Source organism: Prinia subflava, chromosome 11, assembly GCF_021018805.1.
Source record: "Prinia subflava isolate CZ2003 ecotype Zambia chromosome 11, Cam_Psub_1.2, whole genome shotgun sequence".
Taxonomy (NCBI): domain Eukaryota; kingdom Metazoa; phylum Chordata; class Aves; order Passeriformes; family Cisticolidae; genus Prinia; species Prinia subflava.
The window spans coordinates 16,611,157-16,630,260 of NC_086257.1; the positions used below are offsets into that span (position 1 = coordinate 16,611,157).

At 42.3% G+C, this 19,104-nt stretch overlaps 1 protein-coding gene across 1 annotated transcript in view; it reads left to right on the plus strand.

Annotated features, from left to right (window-relative positions):
• The window catches only part of DIS3L2 (DIS3 like 3'-5' exoribonuclease 2), a 180,675-nt gene that overhangs the window by 48,219 nt on the left and 113,352 nt on the right, over positions 1 to 19,104 (plus strand). The window contains 1 exon segment of the mRNA XM_063408228.1: positions 7,676 to 7,910. Within this exon segment, the coding sequence (XP_063264298.1) occupies positions 7,676 to 7,910 (235 nt within the window).

Here is a 19,104-nt window from a genome sequence, read left to right on the forward strand (position 1 = left end):
ATTGGGGGAGGCTGTTGTTCTTGGCTGGAGCCAAGAACAACCAATTGAAATCTGATTTAGAAATTAATGCAGATGCCAGTTTCCCTGGTGTGACAAGGTAGAGACCATAGGAGTAGGAACTAATTTTGGCAAGCTCTTTTAATGGGGTTGAGACGGGTGTAGTGGGATGCACTCAGCCCAGAGCAGCTGCGTTTTGCCTTCCATATCCTCAGAGGAGCAGTGGAACACAAAACAAGTGCAAGAATATTCCTGCAGAAGATGAAAAGAAATAAAGACAGGGCAGTCCAGCAGTTGACTGAATGCAGCCATGAAGATGGATGACTGGACAGGCTAAGAAATGAAGAACTATTTGGAGCACTTCTGGAGTGGGAGTCTCAGTGACGCTTCAGCAATGACTTGTTTAGCTTCCTGATGCTCTTATCCCACTGTGTGAATAAATAAGCAGACCTGGGCTGATGGAACACAGCAGTCAAAGGAAATTCCCACTGGGTCATACATAGTCCGAAAACTTCCATAAATTGTTCTGTAATATGACAGTTTCCAATTATGGGTTTTCATAATAAGAGGCTTACTGGCAACCAGTAATGCAAGTTAACTGTGGAAATTTCTATTGCTTTTCTTGGCCCCTGTGCACTTCCTGAACAGTATATGTTTTGTCCCAGGTGTCCCATTCTGGGCTTTGAAAGTGTGTCCCAACATGCATGGGGCTGAGACCCCTGGGAGCTGGCACTTAGAGCCCAATGAAAAGGAACAGAAACTGCAAGTGAGGGGCTTAAGGTATCAGCCCCAACATGTAGATGCTTGGTTGATTTGTTTGTTTCCTGCCTTGATGAGATAAAGTGTTGATCAGTAAGAGATTTTCTTAGACACATGGGAAATAGTTTTTATACAGTTCTGAAGAAAACTTCAAACCCTTGGGAAGTATAGGTATGCAAATATCTTGGATAGCCCTTCCAGTACTTTTTGATTAGTTTGCATTGTCAGCCCACTTTCTTACGGGCACGTGCGGGTACAGGCTTGTTTGGTTTGTGAAATGTTGAATAAATCTTCAAAGAGTATCATTGTTTCCAGGAAATGTGTTTTTCATACATGCTTGTATTGTTTAAAAAAAAAAGGCAGTAATGGATAATACTTGGGTTTGTGCAAGCCAACAGTGTGGATTTGCTTGGCATTGCAGCTTTCAAATGATACACACTCAGCACAAGTAGATTCTTTTCTGATTACATGCGAGCTCTGTGTAATTATTGCATTTTTAAAAATATGTATTGATTCATGGTATTGTCTTGAAGTTGCAAATGATCCAGAAGCCTGTCTGGTTCTTTACATCAGATGCAAACTGGGTATCTTTTTGCACTAATTTGCTGAAAATGCAGGGATTTCACAGAATCATACCTTTGAATGTGTAACCTTATGTTGCTCTCTTCTTTTAATCTACCCCTCTTGAGTGATTTATTCTAGGGACTGTGCATCATAGGTTTTGTCCTGGCACCCATTCTTGTAGTGTTGCAGTGCCTGTGCACATTACCAGAAAAAAGATGGCTGGGAGACAGATTTTGAAAAAAAAAGAAAAGTTAAACCCAAAAGAAAAGAACACACACACAAGAAAAGAAAACCAGTTCCAGTTAGTAGAGAGGGTTTTGCTGCCGGTGTGGAAGGGGCATAATTTGATTTAAATGACTTTTGAAAAACAGTTCTCAAAACTGTTCCATGCATTTTCTTCCTGGCTACTGTTGAAAATATGGAGCCGAATATTTTCTGTGATGTTTCAAACCAATATGTTCTGGCAACCTCAGAGCTGGGCCCTGTGCATTGCACTCTTGTTTCCAGTTCGCTGTGGCCTGGAGTGCAACACACAGCTCATGAGATGCACCAAAGTGGGAGGTCTTGTGAGGAGCAGGCAATACAAAGACCCAAGGTACAAGGAACATTTCGCTGGGGTCCAGCAGGGAAGCTGCCAGTTTTAAGGGCCTCTTTTATGAAAAGAATTTGCTGGTAGGAGATGAAGAAGCTTTTTGTGCTTCTTTGAAATTTGTGAGTTTGCAGGGGCAGGTTGATAGCTGGGTGTTGTTAAAGGCTGGGTGCTGAAGTGAATTTTTGTGCTTCTCTGGGGTCAAACTTTTCTCACTTGAGAGATGGGCTATGGCTAAGGATTTGTCAGTGCTTTAAGTGTGACAACATCTTGCTATATAGAATAGCATGTGGGCTGGGAAGCTGGGAGAGGAGGTGTTTGCTGTATCACTTCTGCTCCAGGGACTTGTGTGCCTTGGGAAATGTGTGTGGGAAGGTCAGTGCAATATAAGGAGGAATTCTGAAAATAGAGGCTGTTTTTTTAGCACCAAATCAAATCCCGGGGGTGGCAGCAGGAGTGGAAAGTGTGGAACAAGTTTGTTGATCCGGCTGTAGCAATACCCAGCTCTTAGGTGGTGACTCCCAACAGGGTTGGCTTGCCTACAAATGGCAGAGTGTTCCCTGCAAGGGAATCAAGGAAATCAAGGGAATCATTGTCCTTCCCCATATCTCTGACTCTGTTACCCTCAGCAGTGGTTGATCCATGACATTTGGGGTACCTGTGCTGAGCAGGGTACTCAGCAGTTTTCCTGCTTCTCAGCAGTTGTTAGAGAGTACAAAAGGCAGGTTTGTACAGATGGGGCTGTTTATCCTGTTAGGAGAACCAGCTGAAAAGGTCCTGGTCCTGATCCCAGGACTGTGCATCCTACAGGCAGCAAGAGCAAGGTTTGGGAGAGATGGGGCCAGGGAGACCACAGAGAAGTGGCAGGAAGGGGCTGTGAAGGCAGGAGTAGACTTGAGGAGAGACAGGGGCAGAGGCAGCTGTCTCCTGGTCAGTGAAAATAAGGTGTAGATAAACATGGAAGCAGACTGTAGGTGTGGGATGAGGGCCAGGGAACAGGAATGGGGAGCTTCAGAGACAAATGACAGGTCAGAGACCAGATAGGGAGTGGAAATACATGGTGAGGAGACAGTTCTTGTTTTTGCTTTAGGATTCAGAAAGGTCAGTCTTGAGAATTTTCCTTGTTGATGCTTTTCCACTTGTTTTTCTGGTTATTTGTGCAAGATGGTAGGAGAAGGGCTTCAGATAGACTTGGAGGGAACATGCTGTAACCTGGATTGCTTTGGCACAGCCTGAAGCACAGAGAGATGAGTGAACAGGAGTGAGATGATGAGCTCAGGAATGAGGTTTATTGGTAGATGTAGAAAGAAGTTGTGAGTTGAGGTGGCTGTTTTGAGATATGGGGGTTTTTCTACAGTTAATTCTGTTTCTTGTGCAGCTGCCTGACAAACCTGGATGTAGTGCTTTCTGCTCAGGTTGAACTAAACATGGATGTTCAGTGTGATTATTTGAATTAACTCTGCAGTAAAAACTCACTTTGCAGGTTAGCCTGAGCAGAGGAGTTGCAGGATTCTGGGGTGAGCAAGCAAGATGGCTTTGGGCTCTCAACAGGTTTGATGGCCACACTGAAGATCTGTCTCAATATTTTGTTTTCAAAACACAAGCCTTAGATTTGACTTGTTTCTTTCCCACTTCTCACTTTCTGCAGTGGGTGCAAGTCAGAGCAGATTCTAAAAAGTCACTATTTCCAAGAAGCCTTTGTGTACTCAGATCATTTACCCTTTGAATCCACAAGCAGGATGGCATTAGTAGTGACTGCTGTGACAAAACTGTGTGTGACATCTGGGAACAACAGCGTCCATTGGGGAGGAACAAGTAGTTTTTTTCTAATCAAGAGGGAGAGATTTTAATATGGATGTTTGTATGATTATTGCATCCAATGTGATGTCTGAAACGTAAACTATAATGTGCTGTTAATATAAAATAGCTATCCTGGGGGCTGTTAGCAAGCGTTTCCAGTGATTTAGAATTAAAAGATTGTAATAAAAAAAATCCAATCCCAAACCACAGCAAACCTCCTGAGTACAACATTATTGTTATTTTAAAAGTAATGCCATAACTGCTCCTGCTGAGACTAGTCACTTTTACTGAGTTATTGTCTTCCCGGTACTGTTTGGTGTGTTTGGAATTATGAAAAGAAGGAAGGATGCTTGGGACAGGTGTTTCTTTTCTTCCAAGTGCCATCCTTTCTTTATCCAAGAAGGAGCTAGAGTGAGCCAGCCTTTGTTTGGTTACTCTTTTCAGAAAAGCAAAGCTCTTCCTCACAATATTTATGGTAGCTTGGCTCTAGTATGTGTGTATGAGCTGTGACAGCATCGTCGTGTTAGCCAGGCTCCGTTCCTACTCCCTCGTGAGGGAACATCAGGGAACCAGCTTTTAGGTGAAGCCTGTTTAATATGGCAAAAGCTGGGAGGTGAATAGATGCAGGTGTTCACAGCACTGGTATGAAATGTGGTGTTTGTATTAGTGTTGTGGTAGCAACGGTCCTTTTAACGAGGGGATGGTAATTTGGTCCAAAGCCCCTGTTTTCAGCTGTCCTCCTTTTGAAATAACTGCTTTTAACCTGTTTCTGAGACTTGTTGCTTAACTGAGGCTCAACTGCAGAGAGGACCAGCAGCTCTGACCTAAACTTTGTCTCTTTGGTGATAGATGTCTGTTTTAAGCTGAAAGAAAACTTATCCTGTCTTCAGGATCAGGCATTAAAACAAACAATTGACTTTCCTCAAAATGTTTATTAAAACTTGTTTTAAATTATCATTAAAGAGTATGTAAAAATAACAACCATAAGGTTGACAATTTACTTCCCAGATCAGGAAGTTGAGGTCCTTTAAGGGCCTCCAATGACGTTTGTGTGTTAGTGGGGGTCATACATTTCATGCATATGTAACAAGGGGGGATCCTATTTTTCTAGGTCCATGCAGAGTCAGCTGCATTGCCAGGGAATGGAACTCTTTACTCCACATATGACTACATGATGGACTGAGCCAATTGTGTAATTGCTTTACTCTGTGTCTCTGATCAAAACTGACCTGTTCTAGCTGTGTGCATTATCCATGAATGAGCTGCAATAATGTTCGAAGGAACAGGAGAGTGCAATATCATCAAATTTTTGAGTCTGAGATGCCACTTGTAAGAAATGCTTAATATGTCATGGTTGGATTTTCTGCTGCTCATAGACAGAAGGACCCTACTCTTTGGAATTTGGGTGATGAGCTCATGTTGGCCAGCACCTCTGGTCCTCTTAAATGGAGTAATTGTATCCAACTGAGCTCCTGATTTTGTAAAGTCTTACGCAGCTTTTGAATCTTGTGATGTACAGCTTCCCTAAATTTTGGTGTGATATGAGAAATCTTGGGTGAAATTCCCTGCTCTGTTATGTATGAGGTCAGCCTAAATGATCTGTTTTGGCCATAAAAAGAAAACAAATCCTATTGCCCAGGCTTGCCAGCATCTGGACATTTTGCTGATCTACTCTGTGTGGAGGTTATGATTTTGTGAACTCTGGAAAACTTTACTGAAAAATCCTTTTGCAAATCCATAAGGAAATGTGTGACTGGGGATTTAGGTAGTCACAGCTGGAGTATCGTGCTGCTGGTGGCAGCAGTGTGTGTCCTCTAGCTTGGGGGAAGCACAGTGATTTTAGCATTTAAAATGAAATCTGTATCTCCTGCCTGCTTTAATAACCACATAAACTCTTCAAGCACAACCCTTCCAGTGCCACATCTTTAGAGAACTGTTTTTTGTCTTAAGATATATTTGATGTTGTTTGCTGCTTTATACATAGAAAACATTAATTACTACCCAAACCACATCTTACACTCTCCAAAGAAAGACTGGGAGAGAAAAAAAATGCAGGCAAAACTTGAAGGGGTTGAAGGAAATGAACTCCTGATGCAGTTGCACACTTGCACACATCTGGTGCTATTGAAATTTAAGAGCTGAATACATCTACATCTGACCATGGTAGGGTCCAAACGTTACTGTTGACACTGGTTTTCTTTTTGGATAGGTACACTGGCAGGGTCACTAGCGTGTGGAGCCTTGTCAGCTCTCTAATCTAATAGACTGTTCTTGCCCAGACCATTGTGTGTCAGTATTTTATGTACCAAATGTAGCCAGGTTTAATAATCAGCCATTTTCCCACCTTGCCAGACTTTTCCCCTTTTTTGTCACAATTTAATGTTTGAGTCAAAATCTGCTATGGTAACAAATTATATACATGTTAAAAAATGAAAATAAAGATGGAAAGAAGAGTCACAAAAGGTAACAAGAGTTCAAAGCAATTTCATTTGAATTTTTTATTTTTACAGACTTGAATTCAGCCCCATTTAAAAATTGATTTTATTTCTGTTATGTATTGTGAAAAGCCTACAAAGAAATGGATACTGCCTGAAAGCATCACTGTAGCTCTTTGTATGCAAAGCTGTAGAAGTGTTCCCTGTATAGGTCTGATTTTTATTCATTTGCTTTTTAGTTACTAAAGAATAATTTGTGGAGCTTTTTTGACTTACATTTCCTTGCTCGGAACAGTTGCCTTCAGGTAGCACCTGTTGAGGTTATCTATGTTTATTTCTAGCAACTATATGGATCATATAAAGTATGTTACCAAAATGTTGTTTCTCTTGTTTTATTGCATTTTTTAAAGGACCCTTCACATACCTTGCTGGTGGCATGAGTTGCTCCAGTCATGTACTGGGTTATGATGCTAAGGAATGGTGACCTTGGAGGAGCATCTCCAGGGAATTACCTGCATGGCAAACACCAGCACCAGCTGGAGGGGAGCTCAGTCCTGGGAGGGCATTGGAATGGAGTCACCCAGTATCTTGGTGATTTTAATGCTTAGTAGGTTATTTCTTACTCTGTACTGATTTTCATCTCACTCTGGAGTACCCTAGCTTGAGTGAAACAAATATTTTGGAAACTGAAACCTGGATCTAGGTTCTCCAGCTGTGTAGGTGTTTGCAGCTCACTGTTGGTTGCATGAGAGATGTGGGTAAAGGCTTGTGTGTCCAAGGTATCAACCCCTTTGGTTATTATGTCCTGAGCTGGAGCAGTTTCTGCCTCTGTCACATGCAGTGAGGGATGCCATCGAGGCCTGGTGTCTGCTTCACTGGGAGCTGGGCTCTTCTTCAGTAATTTTAGACATTTGTGTAAGTAATGGCAATTACAGAGTGCTCTTAACAATAAGAACACAGGCTAAAATAAATGTAAAGCTTGGTGCCTTAGCCAGCTGCCACAGTCTAGTTCTTCCACAGGTCACAGGGCACTATGTTCTCTAATCTCTGCTTTTTCAGTCTGTTCCTAATTGCGTGGAGGAGCTTTGACATGATCCCAGCATTCACTGGAACTGCTTAAGTTTTGGGACGTCCTGGGATGATTAGTGTATCTTGGTGAACAATGGTCTAAGCAACCTATTAAATTGTAGTGTATCCTCCTCCCTGCCTGTGTTTACTCCTAACTTCTGCAGAGCTGATTAGAGGCTTGGCAGGAACTGTATGGTTATGCTCTAGATACACTTTGGATACATTATTGTCACAGTTGAGGTATTGCAAAAGCTATGCCGTTCCAGTCTTTATCCTACTGAGGTACCTCTTTTGATTGTGCAATATCTGTGGCTAATTACACGGCAATTGCAGTGTGCCACCAGCCACCCACAATTCATTGTCAGCTCCTTGGGGATGCAAATGAAAAAGGAAAGATAATGTTTTCTTTCTTCAGTCCAGTGATTTAGCTTGCCTCTGTTTTTTTAATCCCCTGCTCCTTCAGGTAATAAAGCCAGATGGTAGTGACAAAGAAACAGAAGTCACACATGAATCAGACGTCCCTGAGGATATGTTGGGGACTTGCATTCCACAAGAGACAGCAAAAGGCGATGCTCAAAGTCCGGATGTCATTATAGAAGCTCAATTTGATGATAATGATGCAGAGCATGGACAAGACCACTTGCAGGATATGTTGACTGATGACATTAAGAAACTTTCCCTGGATACTGGTGAAAAGGGTGAGTAGATCAGATTGCTGATTTTCAGCCTTTACTCGAGCAAACCATTGAAGTTACTTGGTTGCCTCGCTTTGCTGCGCGATATAAAATACAGGCATAAAAGCTTAATGCCTTATCACTTCTTTTCCTTTCTGCTAAACTGTCTTCATGGTTATAAATGGATATTAATGGTTGGGGTTTATGTGGTTTTGATTGGTGCAAAGTAAATCTGCGAAACAGAAGTTACACCTTTAGATTTGCAATTCTCGGGGCTGTCTGGGGACTGCTGGTTGCTGTTTAATTCAAGATGCTGCTGTAGTGGTTTCCTTCCTTTCAGCTTGGCTGGCCAATCTATGTGTCTCAGTTTGGGGATAAGAATATATTTCCTTGGGGGCAGTTAAGTTTGTTGCTGTTTTCAAACAGTTGAGTTATGAGCAACTTAAAGATTTGGTCTGTTTAAAAAGAAAATTGCACTAAAACCTAAAGCCAATTATGCGATCTGTTTTGAAGGCAGACCTGTTTTATTCTGAATCTGAATTCCATCCAAGCCATCAAGTGTTGCTTAGGGCAAAATAAAATAGGCTCCCCCGTCCCAAAACTAACGCTTATGCAGCTCTTTACATGTCTTTTCTAGTATTAAATCCCTTCCTGAAGAGCTGTGTGTTGAAAGGATTCTGACAATTGGTGCATTTAACATGTGCCTTCAGCTGCTCATGAAGGGTTTCCCGGGACAGATATCCTGCTGTGTTCCTGTTGCTTGCCCCAGCTGTCCAGAAAAGGCAGCAGTAACTCGGGACCTCAGTAGTTGTTGGACTCTGACAAATCTTGGTGGTGGTTATAAAGCTGTCCTATTTAACACCTCGTGTTTCCCTGAGATGTTTGAAGATGCGCAGACCCCTGCCTGTACTGTTGGTAGACTTCTATTTTTCACATCCATCTGTTAATAAAACAGGAAAGCATATTTGAATGGAAGTGTTGTAGTTTTTATGACAAAGCATTGATTTCACCTCATGAATGGAGCTGCCACCTTACCAGTCTGTGATGCTGTTTCCTTCAGGGTATGTCCACTGTTGCGTTCCTGCCAAGGCACATGAACCAACACCTATCTTATTCCATTCCTTTCCAGGATACAGCTTGATTTGAGAGTTACTCATCTTGTCTATGTTTTACACAGGTGGTTTTTAACCCCAGCTGTTTTGCAGTCTATTGCAGCTGCACACCACTGGGCCACTTTGACTCAACAATTCTCCTGAGTCATGTGTTGTGTCTGGTGCATCTGTGTTGCTCCTGATAGCAATGCCAAATTAAACATTGTAGAAGTACATTCTAGTTTGATACCAGTATCTAAAATAAATACAGGCTTGAGCCAGTATTTTACTTTAGTTGTACAACTGTGCTTTAGTTTAAAGACTTGATGAGAGTTGGGTTTTTTTATTTGGTGCATCATAGTTCCTTGAGATGCTCTGGAGTGACCTGTGTTGGAAGTTATCAAGTCATCTCTCAAAATCTGTGCCATCAGAGTGGGTTTTGCCATTTGGTTCTGTCTCTGGAGAATATTTGTAGGACAAATGTGAGATCAGCTTACTGTCTGCACAGTTGAAATCCAACTTTTCCACTGCAGTTGCCTAAGCCAGCTGTTTTCTTTTGTTTTCAAGGCCTTTCCATGTTCATCCTTAACAGGCCTTGTGGCTGGTGTGGATGTGCCAGTTAGATTTCTACTGAGTTTGTGTTTTGCTATCACCTCTTTTAATATTTGCTACAGCTTCTTTAGCCATATAACCCATATGGAGTTTTCCCTATTTTCTTCTTTGTCTGCTTTTTAATACCCTCCCTTTTTTATATGTATAAAGTTTACAATGCTGATTTTTCTGAAGGTGTTTTTGAGTAGTTGATGATTGCTTTGGCTTGTTTCCTGTCCTTCATACAATTTCTCATATCATCACTTACCCAGATTTTCAGTCTTGCCTGGAAAACAGCTATAATTATTCTAGCATCACTGATAACTGTCATGAAAAAAAGAAAAAATCCTGCCAAATTCAGCCTTCACAGGTGTGGCTCCAAATGGTTTTTAAAAAGCACCAAATATATGCTTTTTGAAGGCAGAACTGAACCTCAGAGGGTCAAATCAGTTGGGCTTCCTAAGGCCATCCACTGGAACGTGGTGCCAGCGTTGGAGGCAGAGAGCATTGGAGGGTTGGGCTGTGGTGAGGGCAGGTGCCCATCCTTGGGTAACCTGGGCCTCTCCTGGGAGAGCTGCTTGGCTGCTGCTGCCAGCTGAACCTCCTGCGTGTGAGCCTTTTCTTTCATGTTACACCCCTTCTGCTGGAAACAGCTACTGCAGTAAAACAGAGAGGTGGGTGGAAGTTGGGATTTACAGGGGATTTCTTCCTGATCCATCAAACCCAGTGCTTTACTTGTTTTCCCTGGGAGCATTGCTTTGCAGGGTTTATCACACAATCCCTCTGCATGGCCTTATGCACAGAAGAAGCAGGAGGAATTCTCTGTGGCCAGCACAAGTCTTAAATGAACACTTGTGATGAACTTAATTGAACACAAGTCTCACTAAGTGCTGCTGTTTTTTCGTTTTTTGGAAGGATTTTTTGAAGGTTTCAAGCTGGCCAAAGATTCTATTAAAGGTACTATATTAATGAAACAAAATCAAGAAACTGTCTATTATGTTCTCACGTACACTTAATGTCTGTATTTGCACATGTATGTGTATATTTATAAAAAGATCCATATATATATATATATATAAAAGACCTACCCAAAATTCAAGCTAAACAAAAAACCCACGAGATTTCTGGAGGTGCAAAATATCCATAACTACTGTAATGAAATCAAAAGTACATTTTACTTGTTCTGTGAAAAAAACCCAGAGCCAGGTTGAGACTGTGCTCAAATCTTTGTTCATGAACACAAGCACTGCAGTTTTCTGCTCTCAATTGTAAGATGCCTTTTGTCCTTTCTGATCTAGGAGTAGGATTGCACAATATCTCTGCTGGCTCATTTGTTCTGATGCCGATGGTCAGAATGAACCATGAAGAATAAAAGTAGACGTGTCATTTGAATAAGATCACTCTGGGAGTGCAGACTGTTTTGATGTCTTTTCTGCCTTGGCCTGTGTCCCATCCCTTCTCATGGCTCTGTTCCTCTTCAGAGCACAGTCACCCTCTCCATCTCTAGTTACACGCTGGGGCAAAGAATTTTGGGGTTGGCCCTTGCTGTCAGGAGCTCTAAAGCATGAAACATTGTGTACACTGATTATGGCCTAGATTTGAGGGACTGAATTTCCCTGAAGTCATTGTACCATGGATTTCCTGTGCCTCTGTGGTGCTTAGGGCACACTGGCAGAAATTGTTATTATGCACAAGTCTTTGACTCAGATGTTGGATCTGTCTTCACTAAGTGCTGCTGTTATGAGAGCTGTGCTTCCTGCCTTTCTATTCCTGAGTCCCCAGAAGGAATAAGCAAGAGGGAAATCCATGGAAGTGAAGACACCATTGCATTCAGCCTAATTCTCAGCCCATGTACTTTCTTGTGCTCATAAAAGTGGGTCAGTCATGCTTTGCTCAAGGATATTTAAATAGAAGTTCACAATTGGTGTCACTCTGCCAGAGGATATCCTGGTAAAACGAGTTTGCTCCACTTATCTGGACTTTCCTTGCAAAGAAGTGGGGTTAAAGATCATCTTTGAAAAGTCTGAAATGTTAAGCTTTGGTATTTGGTCTTACCAAGCTGAAAATATGTTTTTCTCTTGGATTTTCAGCTGTATTTCTAAAGTGTAAATATCTATATGCTGAACTTACTTTCTGGGTTTTTTTTTTCCTTAAAAAGTAAGAATGAGCACCTTGAATAAAGTTTCTCAGCTCCCTTAGTAGTGTCCTTTAAACCCCCTCTAGGATTTCTGTGCCCTGCTGAAATGTGGGCAGAGAACAAGGCAACAGCATCTTGGTAGTAGTTTGAACCACCAGTGTGTACACAGAAAAAATTAAATCCCTGTAGTGCTTGGTACTGACATGTAAGTCCTCTGTGTTGTACCCTGAGACTTCAGCTTGCTCTGTGTCATCACTGTCCACAGAACCCATTCACCAGTCAAAATGACCTTTGCCAGGTCTGTAATTCTTCTTCTTAATCCTCATTCACATTGACTACTGCAATAGAGGTCATGTAACTTTTATCACTTACTACTGACCTAGAATACTTTACTTCTGTGACTTTTCACTGCAGTAGGAGGATTTTCTTTATATTCCATTTCAATATGTAATAAAAATGGAAACTCTGTATCTCTCAACCTGGGAAAAGTGCAAAATGTTCTGTACAGAATGGTTTATACTGCTGTATCCCTACACAGACTGTGTGTCACATGAATTTCCTACAAATATGAGCTGTCTCTTGTTAAATATTGGAATCAGATTTCTCTGATAAAGCAATATCAACAATTGAACAGTAGCAGCTACTTGCACTCATGAGAATGGCAGCTTTACTCATAAAAGTCCCTCAGCCCTTCTTCAGCAAAATGATATTCAAATAAAAGTTTGTAAAACAGTGTCACTATGCCAAAAGCTATCCTTGTCAAACTCGTTTGCTCGGCTTTTTTCAACTCTTCTCATGGGAGATTTTACTGCACCAGATACACAAAATCTCCTGCTTCCCATGGGGGTGGAAGTCATCAAGCTGGTGGACTGGCAGCAATCAGAGAGTTGTGTTTGTTCAGGATTTCCACTTACACCTCCACTACTGCAAATCAGAGCTTGGACATGAGAATGTCTGAAGCTTGCTCAGTGCCTTGATGTAATGATGTTTGAACAGAAATAGCTCATTTACAGGCAGAGTAGACTCACACAAACCAAGTAACCGATGGATAATGGGTAGGGCCAACAGAATTTGGAAGCTGCTGCAGAATTTGCTCATGTCTCCCTGTCTGTTCAGGATTCACCAGGTGGACAGTGGTTGATATCTGTCAAGTCAAATGTGACTGTCAGTCTCTAGTAGTCCTGATAAGGTCAGAAATGATAACCTAAAATTGCTTGGTATCCCAGTGCTGCTGACTGGAGGCTGTATTTTGAGTATTTCAGGATTGCTTGGTTTAACTGAGATGGTGGTGTTTGGTAAGTTCACTGTATGGTTGTGTAATAATGCCATCAAGCCTTCCTTTTCTCCAGATGATGTTCTAGAGTCAGTGCTTGGGAGGGTTTTTGGATCTTTCTAGCAAAATAGAAAAATGTACTTGTAATGCAGACATTACTCTCTGTTTTGCACTTCTGCACTTCTCATGCACTTCCATGTCCCCGTAGTGCTTTTGTGTCCTCTCTCTTCTTTTAAGCTTGACAGGGGCCTGCTTGCCTTTTGTGCCTTCCTCTGCCATCTGGGGTCCTGCAGTTACCAGTGTCTTATATTGGCCCAGGCAGAGTTCAGAAAGTTACTGCTATTCCTCTCCTTGGCCAGGTCTGGTAGGAAAATGATGGTAACAAAAATCTGGATTACATGCTGAACCTCTGCTCAGGCTCACCCTTCTTTCAGTTTAGCAGCCGTGAAGTCTGGCATGTTTGGAGTCCACCAACATCACTGGCTGCTGGAAGGAACAAGTGTTCTTCTCCCTCCTCTTCAGAGGCTCCTGTTCGCTCTGAGTGCTTTTAAGGAGCTTCACTGTTCTTTCCTAGCCTGCAGCTTTCTGGAGATGGATCATCTCCACTGCATAGCTCTTAAAATTTCTAGGCCACAGCAGAGCAAAAGCTTACCAGGAAATCTTCTCAGTTACATGGCTTTTAATAGAAATCCTTGAGGTGGAACTGTCAAAAATCGGATCCGTTTCACTCTGCTGAAGCCTGGAAAGCCAGCAGAGAAGCTGGAGCAGTTTCAGCTGCTTGAGACAGCTCTCTATTAGTTTATCCTGAGTTCATGTTTGTGGGTCTCTGGATTTAGCTCTTCTGGTTGTTGCTATAACTTTTCTTAAATGACAGCATACATTTCTAGCAGAATAAACAGTATAGCAATTGAAGAAAAGTGTTCTACTGGTATTAAACAAATTGGGCTTTATGGTTGCATTGATTAAATGCTACAGGCTGATAAAACTCCAGTTATTATTTTGTTGTAAAGCTGAAGCCTGCAATGGAAGTTAATGTTGGGAAAGTTCCTTACACTGTTCTTCCCTAGTAAGTTATCTTGACCCCCAAATGACTTCTTAAGTACTGGAAAAAATAAATTACTTAGGCAATTAGGTAACAGGAATTAGATTAAGTTCAGCATATTACCATATGTTCCTGTGTTCACCTATGTTTCTCCTTTGAGTTACAAGTTTAGGTCAAGTAAATGAGAGGACATGATACTGAGAGTGAATGGTGGGTGTGGAGATAAACAGAGTATGGTCATTGTTAGCAGCAAGATTTCCAGGATGAAGCAGATTAGGATTCATTCAGCTAACATATTTTCCATGGAACAGTAATACTGGACACACAGACTTTAGGAAAAAATGCACATGCAGGAAGGAAGAACATTAAGTAAATAGGCAAAATAGTCAATGGAATTCTTTTTGTAACATTTTAATTTTGCTTGTCATTAATGTAATAGAACTGTATTTCAGTAGACTGCAGCACCACCTGATTTTTTGTAGGTTTAATTCAGTTGCAATGAGGCTTCCAACCCTGTGCTGACTGACTGCTTCTCAAGGACACAAGAGGAGGTAGCCATGCTGTGGTTGTGGTAATGTTATGTGGCTACTGCGACAGCTACGATCCAATCTGCTGGGCCGCATGGCAGCCTCCCAAAATTATGTTGATCTTTGCTGTGGATCAGACTTGGAGGATTCTGAGGAAAAGTGACACTCTTGTCTCATCATTCTGCCATCTCCTCCATCCCTCCTTATGGAGGTGGCTAAATATAAGTAAATAGTTACATGCTTGGCTGCCTTGCGTGTCTGAGGGAGCCAGCTGTACTCACCTCTTCCCACTGCCTTTGCTCAGCTGCTGCAGATGCTTGTCTGTGCTCACACATCTGTTGTTAAGCCTTTCCTCTCCCTCTCTGAGGGTCTCCTCCTGCCTGTGCATCTTCAAAAATCTTGATGCTAATCATCTGAGTCCCCCAGTCCTCTCTTCAGTGTGCCCTTGGGCAGGCAGGTATGTGTGCTCAGGTGTTAAGTCATAAACAGCTGTGGCAGGGTGAGTTTGCTTAAATGAGTATTCAAAAATAAACATCTCTGAGGAGGTTAGTCCTGTTCATTAGACACACAGCTCTGTGAGGAGACAACTCAGGAGTGCTGCGTGTTTTGGAGCTGCTTTGCTTCTTACTGCAGAGCCCTCTTCCATCGCACTGGGAGCTGTCAGGCTGATTTTGGACAGGCTGCATGTGTTAAATTCCAGGGCTGTTGGCCTAAGAGTCTTGTCTCAGTGAAATACCTGTCTTGTCTCCATCACAGGTGGAAAGCTCTGTGTGTGGAGGTATAAATATAAAGTACTGCTTTTTCCATGATGCTTTCCTAGGTGACCCTACTTATAGGATGTTTAAAATTGATTCTAGTTTTGGATAGTATCTGGTACTAAGTGAAACAGCACTTTACTCGTTCCCTACCTTTCAGTAGGGTTGTGTTCTGAAGAAAAAAGCTGTTCTGTACCAAGAAACCAGCAGTTGCAGAATATGAAGAGTCCTTGTACTTTCTTCTAAATAGCAACATTTCCTTCTTGTTATCCCTAAAAATTAAGATTGTAGCAGAATAGCATAGCCCAAAGCAAATCTCTGGTTACACATGTATCACTTTTGGGTTGAAGGGAGTTTAATTTCCTAATGTCTGTTGTGTGCTGATATAGACAGAATTGCAAAAACACATCCTTTGTGCGTGTGACACACAGTCTTGGAGATATTTCTAATAAATCAGTCTGTTTTACACCACTTAGATATTTGGTACTAAAACATAATATACTGAAAACTGCTCCTTGAAGCAGACGTCAGAGAACCTAAGTGTTTTTGCCTCATTAGTAAGTAGTTGGCTTTGCCACTGAAAGGTTTACAGCTGTACTGGTATTTGAGCACTGAGCTGAAGAACAGTATTTTCTGATGGGATTCTTAAATACTCCCATGTAGAGTAACCCAGCTTCTCAAGTACATTTTTTTTCTAGCTGAAGTAGCAAACATTGAACTATTTTCTTAAAAAACTTGGCTTTTTCCATTCAGGGAGGGAGATTTTTTTTTTAAGTAAGTTGTGTTTGAGATCTGAAACTATGATATATTTTCATTTGCAAGTGGATATTGCATCTTTAATTGTATTCCTTTTGGACAGAATTGCAAATTTCCACAGTGACCAATGCAAACCTAGGGAAAATAATTTTGGATCTGTCATAAGTAATCAGAATTCTAGTCTGATGATTTTTGGTCCACTTTGGCCACCTTTTAATGTAATGGTAATTGAATTGTAAAAGGAAATTTAGGGGGCTTTAAAAAAAGTAATGTTTGACCTAGGAATGCCTGTCAGGCAAATCTAAGTGTGTATTGAAGCTGCCTAAACTGATCTCTTACAGAGGGAGGCAAATTCCAAGTGCCCTGGATCTATTCATTGGTAATAACATAACTAATTTGAGTTGCTTTTTATGTCTAGTGCCTAATTTTTTTTTAAGTAAGACTATTACAGTTTTGGTTTGTCAGATAATCGCTGAAAGGAAAACACTGAGATTATAATGCAGTTTCACTGGATCCTGGTTGCTGAAGTGTGTTTTCACTGTAAGATAAGCTTATGAAGTACTGCCCAAGCTAACATAGTAAATCTTTCTCAGAAAACATGTCTTTGCCTAGGGTGGAAATATTGAATGGTCATTGGATAACCACTGCAGTAAAGGGGTCAGAATAATTCTTTTTTAGTTTGGTGTAATGCAAGGAGTTTCTTCCCACCTTCCCTGCACAAAATCCTGCTCCTCTCACAAGTTAACTCTCTTTTAGGGTTGCCTTCATGCCTCTGCCCTGCTGTGGGAGATGTTTGTATCTCCAGTTGAGATCTAGACCAGTCTCTAGTGGGGCCCTCTTGCTGCCCCCCTGCCCAGCTCTACTGGAGGGAGGAGGATGTGTAATGAGGGAGAGGCACTGTCAGAGGTGTATTGAGGGAACTTGGGGACCATACTGCCATGGCAGATCATTGCTGCTGTGACTGAGGTTCCTGTGCAGTAATTTGACAATTGAACCAGGTGGACACTGGATCTGGGTCATTGTCCCGTCTGAGCTGAAGGATTTGTCACAGGGATTCCTCCTGGCTGCTGCTTTGCCGCTGTAGACCCTTGAACATTGGATGTAGCCCTGGTACCAACAGAATTTTAACTTAGCCCCTCCTTAGCTGCTCCTTTGGAAGTCATAGGGAAGTGTACATCTCTTAGCTCCAGGAGTACAGAGTTCCTCATGTCTCTTTTTCCCTGTCCTTTGTTTCAGGAGCATTCATCCTTAGTAAGTGTGTGTGATGGCATTTAAGACACTGAACTTGGTTAAAAAAGATAGGTAAGAAGAAGTAGATGGCTGGGATTAGCTTCCTTTTTTCTTTCTGTTGGTGGAGTAGTTGTAGATTCCAGACCCTGCCTGCTGGAGTCTCTCATAATCCCAGATTTCTTTGGGGGCGATGCTGAAATTGGAGAGATCACTGAAGAAGACACTCTCCAGCCAGCCCAAGGCCCTCGTTTTATGCTGGCTGTGAAGGAAAAGGCAATTTCCATCATCTTCCATGGTGGGAATTTGGTTCTTTCTGACACTGGGTTCGCATGGGACTCCTCTTTTGGCAGGAAGGGGAGCAGTGCCCCAGCCCTGAATGTTCTTCATCCCAGGCCAAGGAAGGCCTGGCCACCCGTTTGCAGTTCTCGCTGTGACAGCTGCATCCTGGTGCTCCTGTGCTTTTGCATGTGTGCATGTGTTAGTTCCCCAGGACATCCCTGCTGGCTTCTTTTTGACTGAGAAAGCTGCTTCAGTGAAAGTTTCCAAGTGACTTTTCGGAGCGATGGGCGTTGGAAGGATAAGTGGAAAAAAGGCAGTGCTAACAAGGACATGTTCCTCACGTGACTCCGGCTGCTTTTTCATTCTTGCCTGCTGAACCTTGAGTCACTGCTGCTGTTCTGCTATGCTGGGAGAGCCGTGAATGCAGCTCTTGCTTTTTTCCTAAACATGTTTAGTTCTGGTTTCTCTTCCCACCAGTATGTGCTGTTCCTTGGGGAGAGTTCAGTCCAGTAAAGCCCTGGGCTTGTGGCAGGTGTGCGTGGAGGCATGGCCTTTGGAAGGCTCCCAACTTCCCTTTGTCCTCTGCCCCATCCAGTTTTCCTTTGTTCCAGATCATCTTGTTCTTTGCCCAGGCTGTCTTTATGATTGGCACACCATAAACTGTTAACTGATCACTTGAAAATTTATAAGAAAACAAAATGACTCCTGGCTTTCATTCTTTGCTAAATGATTGCCTGGTATGACCTTGAGCTGGCAGAAACCTTAGAGGAGGTAAGCAAATGAAGTAACCTTGGTATCCCCCACTTTTTAACTGCTTACAATTATACAAGCAATTTTTTTCTGTACCTTGTTTGTCACCATGAAATTCTGGGTAGTTTTATCCTGTAATAATGCTGGTTTTGGCAAGTCTGAGTTCATTTCAATAGAAGTGAATCAGAAATGGTTTTTATGCTTTTATTGCTGGGGCTTTTTAAAGCAAAGTAGAATTTTATTTAAACCCCTGAATACCTGTTCGTTCTCTCTCAGCATTGCTATCAAGTCAATGAAGATAAAAGTAAAGTCACTTAGGAAAAAATCTCTGGGGAGAGGAAGAGCATATGAGAAGGCAAAGCTGAGGATAATTAGCAGCATATGAGAACCACAGTTTGTCATTAGAGCAAAGCCATCATTGTCAAGTGACTGCTGGGGTAACATTGCCTGGAGGCAGTGCAGGCCCTCCATGGGGACACAGCCATCTGTGAACGTGCCCTGGTGATGGTGGGGCACAGCCAAACCCATGGGGAAGCTGCTGTGCCACTGTCCCCCCTTCCCGAGTGCCAGTCCTGACACCCGGCACTGCTCTGCTGCAGCCACCCCTCCATCGGTCACGTCACCAGCAGCCTTGTCCTGGGGCCCTGTGGGACAGACAGGCCTCATCTGGGGACCAGGGTCTGCGTGTCACCACAGTGCTTCTGCAGGCTTTCTCACCTGGGTCAGTGCTGTTGGCCTCCTGGAGTACACACCTCAGCAAAACGTTGCTTTATCTTGTGTCTTCTAA